Source organism: Aotus nancymaae, unplaced genomic scaffold (assembly GCF_030222135.1).
Source record: "Aotus nancymaae isolate 86718 unplaced genomic scaffold, 86718_ANA_hifiasm-v0.15.2.pri h1tg000033l, whole genome shotgun sequence".
In the NCBI taxonomy this organism is placed as follows: Eukaryota; Metazoa; Chordata; class Mammalia; order Primates; family Aotidae; genus Aotus; species Aotus nancymaae.
The window spans coordinates 27,619,903-27,639,392 of record NW_026988447.1 but is presented as its reverse complement, the minus strand read 5'-3'; the positions used below and the strand labels follow the sequence as shown (position 1 = coordinate 27,639,392).

The 19,490-nt window shown below is 37.0% G+C and overlaps 1 protein-coding gene across 3 annotated transcripts in view; it reads left to right on the top strand.

The window, feature by feature from the left end:
* NAA15 (N-alpha-acetyltransferase 15, NatA auxiliary subunit) overlaps positions 1-19,490 on the top strand; it is a 98,334-nt gene that overhangs the window by 40,243 nt on the left and 38,601 nt on the right. For all 3 annotated transcript variants that reach the window (XM_021670327.2, XM_021670326.2, XM_064383863.1), the window contains exons 2-9: positions 2,630-2,714; positions 5,377-5,481; positions 9,899-10,056; positions 11,210-11,344; positions 12,834-12,987; positions 15,711-15,830; positions 17,448-17,543; positions 17,734-17,840. In XM_021670327.2, coding sequence (XP_021526002.2) covers positions 2,630-2,714; positions 5,377-5,481; positions 9,899-10,056; positions 11,210-11,344; positions 12,834-12,987; positions 15,711-15,830; positions 17,448-17,543; positions 17,734-17,840 — 960 coding nt within the window. The remainder of the gene's footprint in view (positions 1-2,629; positions 2,715-5,376; positions 5,482-9,898; positions 10,057-11,209; positions 11,345-12,833; positions 12,988-15,710; positions 15,831-17,447; positions 17,544-17,733; positions 17,841-19,490) is intronic.

Genomic DNA, 19,490 nt, shown 5'->3' with positions numbered 1-19,490 from the left:
ATTTTGGGCAAGAAAATCAGTTGTCTTTGGATATATTAGGTTTCAGATGCGATACAACAGCTTTGGAAGGCTGAGGCAGGAGGATTGCTTGAGTCCAGGAGTTTGAGGTTGCAGTGAGCTATGACTCAGCCACTGTACTCCAGTCTGGGCCACAGAGTGAGACCCTGTCTCAAAACAACAACAACAAAGTGGAGATGATGGGTATATAGTTGGTTGTAAAATGACTTTAGTGTGCTGTAGTGTTAGCTTAACTAATTGATTTCTTGATGTTAAAATGTAAAATTTTACATTTTTATTTTTCTGTGTCTATGCATTTTCTACTATGATTTTTGTGATCACTTGCATTAACTTTCTTTCCAGATTTTAAATATATTGCTTCAAAAATTGTGAGCAAAATGTTTAAAATTTATGTCAGTGAATTCTGGCATGAATTATATCTTTTAGATGCACATTTTTTTTCCTGTAACAAATACAGTACTTTAAAAATAAATTTTATGTGAAAGCGTATGTTGATATCTAAGTCAACTAGCACTAAAAGATGTATGATGAAAGAAATATGCCCCTTATTTTCTCCCATTCCCTTGCTTTCCCACTCCAGAATCAAGCAACTTCAGTTATTTATTTTGTCTAGTGTTTGCCTTCTTGTTGCTTAGTAATTTATCACTGTATTTTATTGATACATAACTTTTAAATATTTGTTGACCTCTGGTTTTTCAAAATGAGGACTCAGCTTACTCATTCACACATTTGCCCACTTTCATTTTCCTCATTCCTCAACATATTTATATCACAAGTTTTGCTTTTTTTGTTTCTTTTCTTTTCTTTTCTTTTTCTTTGAGACAGAGTCTTGCTCTGTTGCCCAGGATGGAGTGCAGTGGCGTGATCTTGGCTCACTGCAGCCTCTGCCTCCCAGGTTCCAGTGATTCTCCTGCCTCAGCTTCCCAAGTAGTGGGGATTACAGGCACATGCCATCATGCCCTGGTAATTTATTTATTTATTTTTTATTTTTAGTAGAGATGGAGTTTCATCATGTTGGCCAGGTTGGTCTCAAACTCTTGACCTTAAGTGATCCGCTTGCCTCGGCTGCTCAAAGTACTGGGATCACAGACATAAGCTACCTTGCCTGGCCATATCACAAGTTTTTTGTAAACTAATACTGAACGTTTACATTTTTATAACTATGCATATATTGTTCAGTATTAAACCAAATTTATACTAAATCCAAGTCTTATTTTTTCTGGCATTAATACCTATTTCATTTAGGCAGTTGCCTGGTTTTCTGTAGACCTATTGCTCATTTTCTGCAAATGTGCCTATATTTCTGTCATGAGCTTATGATTAACATTTTCCATATTAGCAAGCACACTAGTTCCATTTTTGCTCTTGCTGGAAACCTATTCCATAGCAATTTTTGACTTCTCTTCAATTTGGAGTGACTGTTCTCTGGCTCTTTTTTTCTATATTAGATTCTTTATTTACTAAGTCCCATAGTGCCTTTTAAAATTTTATTTTAACTTCTTTTAATGGCTTCCTAAGGAAGAGTACATCAACACAAAAGTTTAGCTTTTCACAAAGCTTTTTTGGTTTTTTTTAGACAGTCTCTCTTTGTGCCCAGGCTGGAGTGCAATGGCATGGTCTTGGCTCACTGCAACCTCTGCCTCCTGGCTTCAAGTGATTCTCCTGCCTCAGCCTCCCGAGTAGCTGGGACTACAGGTGCCCGCCGCCATGCCCAGCTAATTTTTGTATTTTTAGTAGAGACAGGGTTCACCATATTGGCCAGGCTGATCTTGAACTCCTGAACTTGTGATCTGCCCACCTCAGCCTCCCAAAGTGTTGGGATTACAGATGTAAGCCACTGCGCCCGGGCTTCACAAAGCTTTAAAATGTCATTTTGCTTTTATACAGTCTTGGGTTTTTTTTTTTTTTTTTTTGAGATGGAGTCTCGCTCTGTTGCCCAAGGTGGAGTGTGGTGGCATGATCTCTGCTCACTGTAACCTCTGCCTCCTGAGTTCAAGTGATTCTCCTGCCTCAGCCTCCTGTGTAGCTGGGATTACAGGCTGCACCACCATGCCTGGCTAATTTTTGTATTTTTAGTAGAGACGGTGTTTTGCGTTTGAAACCAGCCTAGGCAACATAATGAGACCCTGTCTCTACAAAAAATAAAAATATTAGCCAAGCGTGGTGGTATGTGCCTGTAGTCCTAGCTACTTGGGAGGCTGAGATAGAAGCATTCCTTGAGCCCAGGTGGATAAGGCCACTGTGAGCTATGATCATGCTACTGTGCCCAGCCTGGGTGACAGAGTGAGTCTCAGTCTTAAAAATAATAATAATAATAAAAATAAATTCTATACCTTTTATTTTTCTGCTCTCTTTCTGCATCACTCAGTTGTTGGACTTTTTGGAGCGAGCTTATGCTTTTCTTATTTTTACTAATCTATATTCTATTCTTCTGTCTTTCTTTTACTTTCTGTCTTTGAACCTTCTGTATTTTTTATTGGCATTTTACTGGGATTTAGAAGCATATGGAAATAACATTTTGTTGTATTTAACAGAATAGAAATTTAGCGTTGAATTTAAAGTTGTTTGAGATTCCTTGCTAAACTTAAATTTTTCTTTTTTGTTTTGACAGAGGTGTTATGAACATAAACAGTATAGGAATGGACTGAAATTCTGTAAACAAATACTTTCTAATCCCAAATTTGCAGAGCATGGAGGTAAGTGCAAGTAGATAAGGCTTTACTATGTACTTGTCTGGCTTCTCTTACTGGATTGTATTATTTCCATTTGCCTTAACTATTTTCCAGAGAGAGCAGACCCCCTCATCTTTGACTTCTGTGAGAAGGTGAAATTTAATACAGAATTTGAATTTAATATTAAGAAAATGATAACACATTCTACTTGAGTTCTGATTTATTTTTAGTTTGATACTAGCTCTGTAGGAAAAGAGGAAGAACTTAATAGGGTAGAATGCTAAAATTCCCTTTAGAACTTTGGTTGAGCTGGATAAATTTTATGCTTTATAGTAAGCTTATTCAGAGAGTGACCATTTGGTCCTTTGCTCGTGAACTAACTTTTTAATTTACGTTTTTCAGTTTCTCAAGACTGAGTCATGTTTAAGACATGGTTTGTATATTGTAATGTTCTGAAAGTTTACTAGCTTTTGCCTGTATGAAGTTAGATTATTGGATGATGAGATATTTGTAGAGCAAAGGGAGAGTGTGTGGCTAAACTTGTGAGGAGGTAAAGGAAAAATAAGTTTCGCAGGTCTGATTTGTACAGAGATAAGAAATATGGCTCTTTAGTAACTTAATAATGTACTCTTAGTATTGAAGAGGAGGGGAAGAGTAATAATTCTCCATTAGATTCCTTGCCTTTTTTTTAAACCTATATTTATAGTAATTCTCACTTTCTTTGACTGCATTTCACTTTATACTTTCTTTTTAAATGTAATTATTTGGAGATGGAAAACCGTGGAGATAGAAGTATCTAAATTTATCTCTCCCCTTGGTGCTGTGGCTCACTCCTATAATCCCAGCACTGTGGGAGACTGAGGCGGTAGGATTGCTTGAGGCCAGAAATTCAAGATCAGCCTGGGCAACATAGCGGGACCCTTTTTAATTATAACAAAAAATATATTCTAAAAAACGTAAATAAATAGAAATAAATTTATCTGTTTTACCATATTAAAAATTATTTTTGCTTATCAGCTGGGCATTAGGTTGTTTGATATTCATTTCTAAAGTAAGCTTACTAATAATGTGTTTAATACAGAAAAGTATCAGATTTTATTCTTTCTAAAATTCAGTTTTCCCTATATTATTTCACTGTCGTCTTCTTGTTGTTGTTCTTTTCTTCCTTCTTCCTTCTTCCTTCTTCCTTCTTTCTTCTTTCTTCTTTCTTCTTCTTCCTCTTTTTTTAAATTAGAGTTTGATTCTGTTGTCCAGGCTGGAGTGCAGTGGCACAATCTCAGTTCACTGCAACCTCTACTTCCTGGATTCAAGCTATTCTCCTACCCTCCGCCTCCCAAGTAGCTGGGATTACTGGCATGTGCCGCTACGCCAGGCTAATTTTTTTATTTTTAGTAGAGGTGAGGTCTCACCATGTTGACCAGGCTGGTCTGAAACTTCTGACCCCAGGTGATCCACCCACCTCGGCCTCCCAAAGTGCTGGGATTACGATGAGCCACTGTGCCCAGCCTGTTTCATTGTTTCTAAAATGTGATTCTCCAACTCCCTACCCCACCACTGTAACATATCTGAACAGGTTGCATAAAAATTGTCATAATTTCATTGAAAGTTTTATTGTTAGGTTTTTTTGTTTTGTTTTGAGATGGAGTCTTGCTCTGTTGCACAAGCTGGAGTGCAGTGGCACAATTTTGGCTCACTGCAACCTCTGCCTCAGCCTTTCGAGTAGCTGGGATTACAGGTGCCCGCCACCATGCCTGGCTAACTTTTGTATTTTTAGTAGAGATGGGATTTCACCATGCTGGCCATGCTGGCCCTGACTTCAAGTGATCTGCCCACCTTGGCCTCCCAAAGTGTTGAAATTACAGGCGTGAGGCACCGTGGCTGGCTGAAAGGATTTTTAAACAGTACATGTTGATTATTCCTCAGGATTTTATCTTTAATACTTATCATTTGTGCCTAATTAATTTCTCTCTAAAGTGTAAAAAGTTAGGCAAATCCATCAAACAAATGAAAAAGTTAAGCAAATAATATTCTTGATTCCTTTAGGCTTCATAGGATACACATAAAATTAGAGTTTATTTTTCCTCTTTTCTGAAAACTTAATATTTCTTTTAACTCTCTTAATTTTTTGGTTGCTAATGACAGATTTCTGACATCTTCTTTTTCCTATACTCTTAATAGTAATCTCAAAGAATCATTTTAAAGTAAATTTAGGAAAATCAAAAATGTAGGAAATTTATTTGTGTTTTTTTTAATAACTGAAGAATGAATTTAACCCTTATATAACCTAGGTTCACAGAAGTAAAGTGTGTTTTCACGATAAAGTTTTTTATATTTTAATGAAATAGATATGTAAGGTTGTCCCATGGAATTCCCCTGAAAAATGAGTTACTAGATTATCTTTCTAGTCAAATAGCATGCATTTTGTATCTTTTTATCTAAAAAAAAATAAAAATAGGAGAGCCTCCTTCCAAGAATAGTCTGGAAATCTGTGTTTACTTGGATTGTCAGTGTTAAAAAATATTTTAAATCTTCAAGAAAGTGGAAAGTATCTGAGTGATCGATCTCCTTTAAATTTTTAATTCTTAGGCCAATGTAGCATTTGTTCTTGAGATTATGGTTTTGTTGTTATTTTCAATATTTAATTTCTGTTTTTTATGTTACTTTTCTTCTTTGTTTTTAACAATAGAAACCCTGGCAATGAAAGGATTAACACTGAACTGTTTGGGGAAAAAGGAAGAAGCTTATGAATTGGTTCGTAGAGGTTTGAGAAATGACTTGAAGAGTCATGTGTGTATCCTTTTTGAGATATATTTAAGATTTGAGTGGGGTGTTTTGAGCTAAGGCAGCAATTTGAGAGTCAGAGTTTTAGATCTCTCTTATTGTGCAATTTCAGAGGAAATTATTATTATTTTTTTAATTAAAAAAATTTTTTTTAATTAAAAAAATAAATAAATAAATAAAATGGCTTGCCCCCTAGCACTTCCACCTCCAATCTGAAAGAAATTGATCCTTTAGCACTTGAAGTAGCTTTTAGATGGGATACTTTAGAAGTTTTAAGTTCTCGTACTTTGGCCCAGAACTAGCTCACGGCTGGGCAGACGCCACACTGAGTCCCCTCACCTAGTTTTCAAGGCAGGCCAACATGTCCCACACAGCTTCCCCGTTCAGCAGGCTGAGCCGCACTCCAGGCCTCTGGTTCTCCCGCTTCCCAGGCCAGCTGCATCAAGTGGCCAGGTGCATATCAACTTCCTCAGGTTCCCATTGTGCACATTTAGGCTTTATTTGCTTCTTCTAAGCCTTCTGCATGTTTGAGCATAATACTGGGTCCCTCCAGCTTAGCTTTACTGCATTTTTTTTTAAAATAGTATAACAGCGACTACCCTCATTCAGGGAACATTTTTATATACCTACCATGTTTTAACATTCTCTTATCTCACAGATAAATGGGACTTGCCTTTAAAAATATCTATGAAAGCTTTTCTCACTCTTAAAAGGGGGCATTGCTATGGTCTGAATATTTGTGTGGCACTCCCCTACCTCCCTTGTTGAAACCTAATCACCAATGTGATAGTGGTAGATGGTGGGTCTCAAAAAGAAAAAGGATATAAAATAAGAAATATTAAAGAGACTTTATAATACCCTGGTTTAGAGTACAAGCTTTTGGAGTGTAGGCTTAGAATGTGCTTCACTTAGATTCAAAACCCAGTTCCAGCTTCCTTCTAACTATTCTTAGGGCTCACTTTCTTCGTGTATAAAATGGAGATAATCATACCCACCTCACTGTGTTGGATTAAAGATTTAGTGATGAAATATATAACATAGTTCCTGATAATGCTAAGTATCATATTGGATAAAGATTAAGGGAGAGTGAGAGCAAATAGAAATATCTGAGGGAGGATAGAGAAAAAATTGTGGGTTGTTATTTTTAAGATAGACTTTACCAAATATTTCTGTACCAACTTTGTGGGCTGACACAATTTTAAGTACTGAAATATTTAGCAAATTTTCAGATGTTGACTAGGCCCTTAACTTAGTACAGACAAAAGATAACAGATTTTGCTCTCAAAGAACTTACAGTCTGGTGAAGGCAAATACTGAACATGTATGAGTATTACATAAAATGTTACGGTTTACTCACATAATTGTCACTAACCCAGTAAAGCAGAAGTATGTGAATTGAGAGGGACTAGAGGACTAGAAAGATAAACAAAGGCTTAATTATTAAGACCATTGTGTATAAATGTCTTTCCATAATTGTTAATGATTGTTTAGTGTTCTACTAATGTCTTTATTGTGATTGATTTTAGTTCTTCTTGATGGACATAATTTTCTTTAAATTTTTGGCAATGTTAAACTCAATCAGGATGGAATTCTTAGGAGGTGAAGATGAGAGGCAGTGACGTGGCTGTGGTAATATTTAAGAGAGTTAAAGGGTATTAGTGATAGAAACGGGAGGGAGTGCGAAGATAGGTATGGGAGCTACATTTTAATGGGTAGTGTTTCTTAGTTTGTAAAACCAGGATCCAACCAGCTGAGAGGATTTGAGTCATTTGTACTTTGTCATTTACATTACAGAAACCAAGATTATTTTTCAAATAAAGTGTGTAATATTTGACTTGCTTTCAAAATGTATAATATTAAATATGTGTTTTTATTTCATACATGCCATTCTAAACATTCTGGGTTTGTTTGTTTTTGAGACGAAGTTTCACTCGTCACCCAGGCTGGAGTGCAATGGCATGATCTTAGCTCACTGCAACCTCTGCCTCCCAGGTTCAAGTGATTCTCCTGCCTCAGCCTCCAGAGTAGCTGGGATTACAGGCGCGTGCCACCACACCGGGCTAATTTTTGTATTTTTATTAGAGACAGGGTTTCATCATATTGTCCAGGCTGGTCTCAAACTCCTGACCTTAAGCCATCCACCCACCTCAGCCTCCCAAAGTGCTGGGATTACAGATGTGAGCCACCATAACCAGCCAACATACTGTATTTTATTGCTATTGAGGATCTCTGACCTAAAAGTTGTTAGATTGAAGGTTTTTTTTCTTTTTTGAGACAAGAGTTTTACTCTGTCACCCAGGCTGGAGTGCAGTGGTGTGATCTTGGCTTACTGCAACCTCTGCCTCCCATGTTCAAGTAATTCTCTTGCCTCAGCCACCATGCCCAGATGTTTTTTGTATTTTTAGTAGAGACAAGATTTTGCAATGTTGGCCAGGCTGGTCTTGAACTCCTGACCTGAAGTGATCTGCCCATCTCTGCCTTCCATAATGCTGGTATTATAGGTATGAGTCACTGTACCTGGCCAGATTGGAGTTTGAACTTGATCTCAGAAAGAAACATTGTAAGTTTCTGGAAAGGGAATTCAACTCCCTTTTTCCTTTTGATTGTGTTTTAGAAGGATTATTTTGGGCCAGCCACAGTGACTCATGTTGGTAATCCCAGCACTTTGGGAGGCTGAGGCAGGAGGATCACTTGAGGCCAGGAGTTCAAGACTGGTCTAGGCATTATAGTGAGACCTTGTCTCTATAGAAATAAAAAAATTAGCTGCATGTGGTGGTGGTGGCACCACGCCTGCGGTCCTAGCTGCTCTGGAAGCTGTGGTAGAAGGATTGTTTGAGCCCAGGAGTTTGAGGCTACTGTGAGCTATGAGCATGCCACTGCACTGTAGCCTAGGTGAGAGAGCAAGACCCTGTCTCTTTTAAAAAACACAACAAAACAAAATCGAGTTACTTTGGTAGGAGAATGAAAGAAAGACTGAAGATAGGTGGATTGGGTAACTGGTATAGTAATTAAGAAAAGTGAGGGCCGGGCGCGGTGGCTCATGCCTGTAATCCTAGCACTTTGGGAGGCCGAGGCGGGTGGATCACGAGGTCAAGAGATCAAGACCATCCTGGTCAACATGGTGAAACCCCGTCTCTACTAAAAATACAAAAAATTAGCTGGGCATGGTGGCGTGTGCCTGTAATCCCAGCTACTCAGGAGGCTGAGGCAGGAGAATTGCCTGAACCTAGGAGGCGGAGGTTGCGGTGAGCCGAGATCACGCCATTGCACTCCAGCCTGGGTAACAAGAGCGAAACTCCGTCTCAAAAAAAAAAAAGAAAAGTGAAAAAGGTCTGTGTTGGGGAAGTAGAATATTTCCCTCCCTTATAGCAGTTTTTACAATCTACTTTAATTTTGCTTACTTGTCTGTCCTTTTCTAGAGTTTAAGATCTTTGAATATATTGAACTATTTTGATGACCTACATCTTAGTTACTAAGAAGTTTTAGGCTGGGTGTGGGGGCTCACACCTGTAATCCTAGCACCATTTGAGAGGCCAAGGTGGGTGTATTGCTTGAGCTTAGGAGTTTGAGACCATCTTGGGCAACATGGTCAGATCCCATCTCTACCAAAAGTACAAAAAATAGCCGGCATGCTGGTGAGCGCCTGTAGTCACAGCTACTTAGGAGGCTGAGGTGGGAGGATCACTTGAGTGCAGGGAGTGGAGGTTGCAGTGAGCAGAGGTCATGCCACGACACTCCAAACTGGGTGACAGAACAAGACCCTGTCTCAAAAAAAAGCAAAAAGTTTAAATGATTACTGGTTAAATGAGTGAAATGTTTTTATTTTATATGTGGCTGAGTTTTAAAAACTTTGTATTACACTAAGGATTGTGGCTTTTAGAAACTTTATATTATACTATGGGTTGTGGCTGAGTTTTAGAAAGTTTGTATTACACTAAAGGTTATCCTAAGGCCTTGTTAGTTCAAGAAAATAAAATCTTTATGACTTTACATAATTATATTCCATGAAGACCCATTCCTTCTTTTTCCTTATACTATTAGTAATATAGTAACTGCTTACATAGATATATGTATTGACTTTGTGCCAGCCAATGAGCCCTTTATATATGCTATCCCACTAAGTTGTCACCAGTATGATTTGCTGCATAGACGATTTCTGTTTACATTTTATAAATGAGGAAACTTACTGAGACTGATTTGTCCAAGGTTATAGAGCTGATAAGACTGGCTAGACCTAATTTTCTCTGGCTCCAAAAGCTGTGCTCTTTTCCACTGTATTAAACTGCTTTGTAGCTTTGAAGTCTCTCCTTCTCCCTCTTTTTAAGCTTGTAATTTTATAAATGGCTGTAGTTCTCCAAGTTTTTTGGGAAGCCATTTGGAATAGTAATTTTTGGCTTGTAGGTTGTATCCTTAACTACATTCTTTAGGTTGGCATGTTTATGGCCTTCTTCAGAGGTCAGACAAGAAGTATGATGAAGCCATTAAGTGTTACAGAAATGCACTAAAATGGGATAAAGACAATCTTCAAATCTTAAGGGACCTTTCCTTACTACAAATTCAAATGCGAGATCTTGAGGGTTACAGAGTAAGTAAAATAGAGATTTTTTTTTTTATTATTCCAAGGGGAAAATATGTACAACTTTCAGTACTTTCTGATACAGAAATTGTTTATTTTATTTTGAAGAGAATTTAATTGAATACCGTTTTTCCTCCTGCCATAGTGGTTGTGTTTATGATTGGAATAATCAGATCTTTAAAAATAAATTATTTTATGGTGAGGCAGATTTGGACTACTGTATAGGGTTGACTTAATCTGTTAAAAATTGACATCAGTACTCCTCAAACAATGCCTCTGTCTGGTATTGACGTGTAACTCTTAACATTTACTTCACACATTTTTCTGGAAAGCAATTTTTTTTTTTTTTTTTAGACATTAGAGTCTTGCTCTGTTGCCCAGGTGGAGTGCAGTGGTACGCTCTCAACTTAGTGGAACTTCCACATCCTGGGTTCAAGCAGTTCTTGTGCCTCAGCCCCCTGAGTAGCTGGTACTACAGGCATGTTCCACCATGCCCAGCTCATTTTTTATATTCTAGTAGAGACAAGGTTTCACCATGTTGCTCAGGCTGGTCTCAAACTCCAGAGCTCAGGCAGTCCACCCGCTTCAGCCTCCCCAAATGCTAGGATTATGGGCATGAGCCACCACACCTGGCAAAAGCAAATGTTTTGTTTCTTCTTTCTACCTCCACTGAGTCTAATATGTTTTTGTAGTGTCAGTTTTAACCCTTAAATCAGTGTTAGATCTATTTAGTTCCTCTTCTATATTCTTTCCTTTTTTATATGATAATATCTGCTGAATTATTCTCCAAATATATCTTAACTCTGTAGTCGGACACTTAATTTTTAAAAGAATTTTTGAATATTTTTCCTTTGTACCATCTTTTCTATCCTGTCTCTTTTCTTGGAGTAAGCAGATCAAGAAATAAAGAAGGGTATCTGGTCTTAAGTTTAAAAAAAAAAATCTAAGATTAGCTTGGAGGCTTCATTATGTTCTTAACAAATATTTCTTTGCCTCCATAAAACGATACAATATAGATGTTTGAACTATTTTTTGTTATTGTTCCCACCATTGTGTTGTAAAATGCTGAGGGTTGTGGGATAAATTAATAATGATCTTTTAAAGGAGCACTTGCTGTAACTGAAAGCCTAAGAAAAAGTGTTTATTTTCTTTTCTTTTAAAGGAAACGAGATATCAATTACTTCAGCTTCGACCTGCACAGAGAGCATCATGGATTGGTTATGCTATTGCTTACCATTTATTAGAAGATTATGAAATGGCAGCAAAGATTTTAGAAGAATTTAGGAAAACACAACAGGTAGTAACTAGAAGCCATTTTACTAAGTCTGATTCTAAGTATAACTAAAAAAAGTGTGCATAGTCTGGCTTTTAGTTTTGAAATAGTTTCAAACCTATAGAAAAGTTGCAAAAATAGCACAAAGAATTCTACATAGGGGTTCATTCATGTTAAACTAATTGTTAATATTTGGTGCATTTCCTTTAAAAATTTGTGTATCTGTTTATTTTAATTTTCTTCCTTAAACATTTCAGACTAATTGCAAGATGTCATACTCTTTTACCTCTAAATGCTTTAGTGTGTATCTTCTAAAAATAACTGTATAGTCAGTTCTCTAGATAGTATTATATGGATAGATTATGGAAATTAGGACATTTAACATTGATAGACTGTTATCTAATCCCCAGCCCATATTCAGAATTTACTAATTGTCCTAGTTATAGCCTTTCTAGTGATTTGATTTCATTGCAGGATCCAAATTAAGAATCTTACCTTGTGGCTGGGCACAGTGGATTATGCCTGTAATCCCAGCACTTTGGGAGGCCGAGGCGGGCGGATCACGAGGTCAGGAGTTCAAGACCAGCCTGATCAATATGGTGAAACCCCGTCTCTACTAAAAAAAAAAACAAAAACAAAAATTAGCCAGGCATGGTGGCACACACCTGTAGTCCCAGCTACTTGGGAAGTTGAGGCAGGAGAATCGCTTGAACCCGGGAGGTTGCAGTGAGCCAAGATCATGCCACTGCACTACAGCCTGGGTGACAGAGTGAGACTCTATCTCGGGGAAAAAAAAAAAAAAAGAATCATATCTTGCATTTAGTTATCATTTCAGCCTCTTTTAATCTGAGCTAAGTTTTGACAACTTCCTTTGTATTTTATGACATAGACATTTTTGAAGAAGACTGTGCTTTTGTAGGATGTCCCTCAATTTGGATTTGTGTGATGGTTCCTCATTGTTAGATAGAGTTTTATAATCTAGGCAGGAAACCAGAGAAGCGATGTTGGGTCCTTCTCAGTTCATCCCATCAAGAGGCACATGCCATCAGTTCATTCCATTTAATTACATGGTGAAAGTTGTATTTGCAACTGTAAACTTATTTTTTTCTCTTTGTGTTTAATATGTAGTCTGAAACTGAATAGCCTGTTCAAACTTTCACCATCTAGTTTTAGCATTCATTGATTATGATTTTTGCCTGAATCAACTATTATCATGATAGTTGCAAAATGGTGACTTTCTTAATTCTTGTCATTCCTCGTAGGTTTATTATTTGGCATTCTACTGCTGAGTAAGATCTTTCCCTTCTTCCCCATATTTATTGTATATAAGGACTTAATGTATTATTACTTTATTCAACCTGTTATATCCTAATATTGTCATTATTTACTTGGTTGCTCCATAGACAGAGCCTTGAGAATTTTTTAAAAATTAGTTTTATTAACCGGATGTTAAACAATTTTCTGATATGAAAATAAAATTCTTACTGTCATTATTCCTTATATCCATATACAGACATCCCCTGATAAGGTGGACTATGAATATAGTGAACTACTTCTATATCAGAATCAAGTTCTTCGGGAAGCAGGTCTCTATAGAGAAGCTTTGGAACATCTTTGTACCTATGAAAAGCAGATTTGTGATAAACTTGCTGTAGAAGAAACCAAAGGTATTTTTAAAAGAATGTCATTTATTCTAATATTGAAATATGACAAAGAGCAAAGCTGAAAAATCTAGTTGCTGCTGACAGTTGCATATAATTCAGCTTTTTGATGATGGAAAATCTATTTCTTGTATACTTTGAATAATTCGTAATGTGGGAAAATATTAAACAATATTATAGATAGAGGAGAAAGATAATTGTGAACAATAAAAAGGAGTTGAATGAAATGACTCATATAGCATTCTTTCTTTAAATTAAGTATCTTTGTATTGACAATATTATGGAATTTGATCAAAACTCAAGAGACAATTACTTAGTTTTATAAGACAGAGGATTAAATTTCTTATAAACAGTTTATTAACAAACAACAGTATATGTAGTATGTGCCAGATTTATTGCTAGTGATATATATTGATGAATAAGTCTTTACTAAAATACATATATGATATTTCTGAGAGTCTTTATGGTTAATCTCAATGTCTTCAATGACATTGAACGAATATAAATTCTGAAAGAAAGAGAGATGAGATATTTGGGTTCACATGTGTAGATTGTGATAGGAGGGGTAGATCCCTCTTATCAGAGAGCTGAGAAAAACAAGTCTTAACAGTTTTAGAAATTGAGGGTGTGATTATAGAAAATGAAAGAAGAATAACAAGTAATGAAAGGACAAGTACTTTTTAAAAAATTACCTTTGGAAATGCTGCTTTGTCCTTGCTAGTGTAGAGAACTGAACTTTGCTGGTTTCAGATTCCGTTGGCTCACCTTGAGGTTGAACACTGGAAAAGTGTAATACATATCCATGTGTGTAATAGGTATAGCCATTGTTTGCCAGATGAACTTTCATCAGAGGATAACTCTACTGACAAGAAAAACTGGAAGTCTGAGGCTCCTGGAGGGAGCTCTCGTGAACTGCAGATCCAAGGCAACCTTCCTTCATTTGAAGTAGTCATCCTTTAGTAGTCTATTAATCATAAAGGAAGGAGATTTCTGACTTAATGAAAAGATCACAAATCTGGGAAACACTTGCTTCATTGACCACTAAGTAGCTCTATGACCAGAGTCAAGGCTTGGGCCTTGTTTCTTTATGGAAATAAATGACAAATTATTTTCATTTGATCCCTCTGATAATTTTATTAATGAAGGAGAGTGGCAGATAAGTCAAGTTAGATAAAGGACTCAGAACTGATCAGTGGATTTTTAGCATTTAGAAGTCATTGGTGACCTAACAGAAGCACTTTCTGAGCCTCTGGAAGAAGGATGGTAAAAGCCCAAGTCCATTTAAAAGATATCTGCAAGACCCTTACTTAGCAAGTTTACTTGAGTCCTCTCAGTTTTAAAGTGATGAAAATAATAGTAACCTATCTCATAAAGTTCTGAGAATTGAATTAGTTAATGCATATGAAATGTGTAAAAGTCACTGGTGTCCGGGTATGATGACTCATGCCTATAATCCCAGCACTTTGGCAGACCAAGGTGAGTGGATTACTTGAGCCTAGGAGTTCGAGACCAGCCTGGGCAACACGGCAAAAACCCATCTCTACAAAACATAAAAAATTAGCCAGGCATGGTGGCACATGCCTGTAGTTCTAGCTACTAGTGAGACTAGTAGCTAGGCTACTAGAGGTGGTAGGCTCGCTTGAGCCCAGGAGGTCAAGTTTGCAGTGAGCTGTGATTGATTGCACCACTGCACGCCAGCTGGGGTGACAGAGTGAGACTGTGTCTCAGTGAAAAAAAAAGGTCACTGGCACATAAGTACTCAATAAGTGTTCATTTTTATTATCAAATGAGTGTGAAAGATGCAACAGAAAGGGAAGGATGCAAGGGTGAAGTAGTGGCTTAAAATCATACCTTGGATGAAGGGAATCACATTAAAGAGAGGAAAAAGGAATCCTGAGTATTCGAAGCCTATATGACTTTGGAGCTCATATATAATAGTGAAACCACTGTCTCTTTCTTCATCTGGCTTGTTTCCTTCCATGAGAAAATGTGGAGCAAATAAACAATTGGGATGATCTGGACTTTAAAATTAGTAAACAAAAGAGCCTAGGTTTTAAGATTGATTTTGATAATTGGGGCTCCTAATATCATTCAGGGATGTGATTGGTCATGCAGCCTAGGGAACGCAAGCAGTGAGTTGACAAGTTGCTGATAGGCTGATAGTTTTTTCTCTGTAGTTGAATAGTAGGATTAGTGAGACAAAAGGAAATAAAGGACAGTTAAGCTTAAAATAGGGTGCTTATTTGCTTCTTGGAAGACATTAAAAGGTAAAGTCTAGGTGGTTTTGAATGTGGCCAGATCAAGGGCTGCTACAGCAGAATTGTTTTATAGATGATTAAGGGATTATAAGGTTAGGATATTGGATTGAGTCATTAATTTGGATGCTGAAGTTACTAATATGATATCAGGAATAATTGAGGAATAGAAGATTGCCTGGTGACAATGTGTTCAGTGAATGTGGGAAACTGGCTTGGCAATGGACAGATTTTCTGAATAAATTGAGGATGTGAAGAGGATGGCATTTCTACATAATGTGAACTTCAAAAAAGGAAGGAGATGACAAAACAACTTGGTAAATGATCTTAAGGGAACTGGGAACTCAGGAGGACACCAGATCTGTTCACTTAGCACATTGATTTATAATGAGATTTTAAGAGAAAATTTGAGGAAAAGTTAAAATTAGAAGATTTTCTCAGATATTTAATTTTTTTTTTCCTGCTTTTAATCAGGGGAACTTCTGTTACAACTGTGTCGTTTGGAAGATGCTGCAGATGTTTATAGAGGATTACAAGAGAGAAATCCTGAAAACTGGGCCTATTACAAAGGCTTGGAAAAAGCACTCAAGCCAGGTAGTATTGTTTAAAACTTACTAAGTTTTATTGCTTCTTTTGTTAATGTATCTTTTATTTACTCACTGAAAAGCACAACTAGAATAATTGTGGTTAAGAATTGGTTCAAAATCTGAATACAGGCCAGGTGCAGCGGCTCACGCCTGTCATCCCAGCACTTTAGGAGGCTGAGGTGGGCAGATTGCCTCAGCTCAGGAGTTTGAGACCTGCCTGGGCAACATGGTGAAACCCTGTCTCTACTAAAATACAAAAAATTAGCCTGGCGCAGTGGTGTGCACCTGCAGTTCCAGCTACTCGGGAGGCTGAGGCACAAGAATTGCTTGAACCCAGGAAGTGGAGGTTGCAATGAGCTAACATAGTGCCACAGCACTCCAGACTGGACAATAGAGTGAGACTCTCTCCAAAAAAAAAAAAAAGAAAAAAAAAAAAATTGGAATACAAAAGTACATTTTCAAACTTCCATTTAATATGACAGATTGAACATGTTCTGAAATCTCTCTTCTGCAAATTTATAGAGTGGTTGAGAAAATGATTTTAGAAACAAATTTAGAAAAAAATTCACAAATGTATAGTAGCATCAAAAACATGAAAGGACGCCAGGTGTAGGGGCTCACACTTGTGATCCCAGCACTTTGCGAGGCTGAGGCAGGAGGATTGCTCTAGCCCAGGAGTTTGAGCTCCACATGGGCAACATGGAGACTCTGTCTTTTTAGAAAAAACGAAGTTTCCACTGACAGAAATGGAGGTATATTCCTAAAAGCAAGCATAAGCTCTGTGGTAAGATGTGGCTGCATCAGAGTGACCTGCCAGGGTCACATAAATGTAGCCAAGCTGAATGAGCATCACTGTTCCTTTTTGGGAAGAGGTTTTAAATTTCTGTCACTCAAACTTACATTCAGACTCTCTCTGCTCCCCCACTCACCCTTTCCCATAAATGGGGTCCACTTGTGGGAACAGGCACAAAAACAAATAGGCAGGATCCTCAGCAGAGATTATCTGATTTGTTTCCTTCAAGGCTGTTTGTGAGCCATTGAAATATACAAGAGAAACCTCTTGTTGCAGATTACTTTGTAACAAAGATTCTTAGACTGTTTTAGGAACACCAGCAAGGAAGGTAATCACAATTGTCTGCAAAAGGAAGAGTAGAGATGATGGAGGAATCTAAGATAGAGAGAATTGCTGCCGTGAAACATGAATAGTTAGAAGTACCGATTAGGAATCTGAAATGAAAAACCTACTTACTGAAATAAAAATTTTAATTGAATGGAAGGGAGGCCATGGCCAAAATCAGAGGAGAAGAGTTAGAGGAAGAGATTAATAGGAGAAGCAATATATGGAAACATGATAAGCAAGGCCTTTTCAGAACTAAAGGAGTTCTCAGGTTTTAAAAACCTACCTAAAGCAGAACAGGATAAAGATAATTATGTATTTAAGATTAAAAAATTGAAAAGAAATAGTCTAAAATGATTGTTGAAATATTAGGTATAAGCTTACAAATAATTCCAATTTTTTTTAAATATTAGCATTTTAATATACTTTGAGAAATTTGTAATTTTTCAGGAAAAAATATACAATTTATAATTACATATAACAAAGAATTTTTTTTTTTGTCTGCAGCTAATATGTTAGAACGGCTAAAAATTTACGAGGAGGCCTGGACTAAATATCCCAGGGGACTGGTGCCACGAAGGCTGCCATTAAACTTTTTATCTGGTGAGAATAATTGCAAAGGAATAAAAATGCTTTTATGATTTAGTTTCTTTTCTTGGTTTTAAGTATGAGTATGCCTATTAAGGTTGAACTATACATTGTTACAGTTGTCTAACAACTCTACCAAATGTAAGTTGGTAAATATAAGTACATACTTGATAAATATAAGCCAAAAGTATTTTTCTCTTCCAAGGTGAGAAGTTTAAAGAATGTTTGGATAAGTTCCTAAGGATGAATTTCAGCAAGGGTTGCCCACCAGTCTTCAATACTTTAAGATCATTATACAAAGATAAAGAAAAGGTAAAGTGAAATACGGTATTTTCTTTTGGCTACCATTTCTTTACTCAGTATTTGGAATTATTGATTCTTGATTATCCGTGCCCAGTAGTACATGTTTTGTGAATCCTGTGTCAGGCCTCCCAGTTTGCAACTTAAATGCTTTCTAATTCCTCTGTTTACCATTTCGCCCTCTTTTTAGCCCAGTAACTTAGTGCTTATTTGTTTTCTGTTTCCTTTCTGCTAATAAACTTTTGATGAGTCACTGTAGGTTATGAAAAGTTGATAAGGTAATGATTTCGTCACCATTTTCTCTAATCCTGTTCATAGTCAGAGCCAGAAGTGTTTTGGTTTTGTTTTTTTTAACTTAAATTTCAGCTTAGTAATCTTTCTCCATTTTTTATTTGGTAGACAGAAAGTTCTGTCAGAAGAGTTTGTTTGATGTTCTAGTAAGTCAGCTTACTCTTTCAGCTACATGTTAATGATATTCACAATGCTTCTTTAGAGAGTATTTTAGTTAGTTTTTTTTTTTGAGACTGAATCTTGCTCTGTTGCCCAGGCTGGCATGCAGTGGTGCAACCTGGGCCCACTGCAACCTCTGCTTTCTGGGTTCAAGTAATTCTCGTGCCTCAGCTTCCCAAGTAGCTGAGATTACAGGTGCGTGCCACCATACCTGGCTAATTTTTGTATTTTTAGTCGAGACAGGGTTTCACCATGTTGGCCAGGCTGGTCTCGAATTCCTGACCTCAAATGATCTGCCTCCCTCAGCCTCTCAAAGTGCTGGGATTATAGGCGTGAGCCACCATGCCCAGCCAAGGGTATTTTAATCTTAATTTAGATGATTTTGCTTATAAGTACAGTTTCATCAAGACATATTGATTAGATTCTAAAAAATCAGTTACATTGAAGAGTCAAAGATGGAACAAATGAAACATACTAAACACTTTAACCAGAATTACGTAATGTGCATTTATTTGCCAGTCTTCTGTTGGTGGCCCAATGTATGGCCTTTTTTGATTGCTCTTTAACTTTTTTTTCTTGCATAAATCACATCCATAAAATATGATCTTTTTTTTGAGGTGGAGTTTAGCTCTTGTCGCCCAGGCCAGAGTTTAATGGCATGATCTTGGCTCACTGCAACCTCTGCCTTCCAGGTTCTAGTGATTCTCCTGCCTCTGCCTCCCAAGTAGCTGGGATTACACGCACTTTGCCACCACACCAAGCTAATTGTTGTATTTTTAGTAGAGACGGAGTTTTGCCATGTTGGCCAAGGCTGGTCTTGAACTCCTGACGTCAGGTGATTCGCCTGCCTTGGCCTCCTAAAGTGCTGGGATTACAAGCTTGAGCCACCATGCCTGGCCAAGTATGATCTGTTATATCCAGTTTTGAAAGAGTCAGACTTTGATGCTTATGAAGTGGTCTTAAGTATGGAATCTTATATTTTTATGATTTTCTTTTACTTACGATATTTTGATTTAGATCTAAACTGGTTATAAATACCTAATTTATCTTTTTAGTTTTTCTTTGGTATTCAACTTTTAGGGAACAATGCTTTTTGTTCTCATTTCTTAAGTTTACACAATACTGAATTCTCTCATTAGGATAATAAATGCAACTGATTCAAAGAGGTTTGAGAAAACAAAACAGTCTTAGTAGGTTTGTAGCTCAACTTGA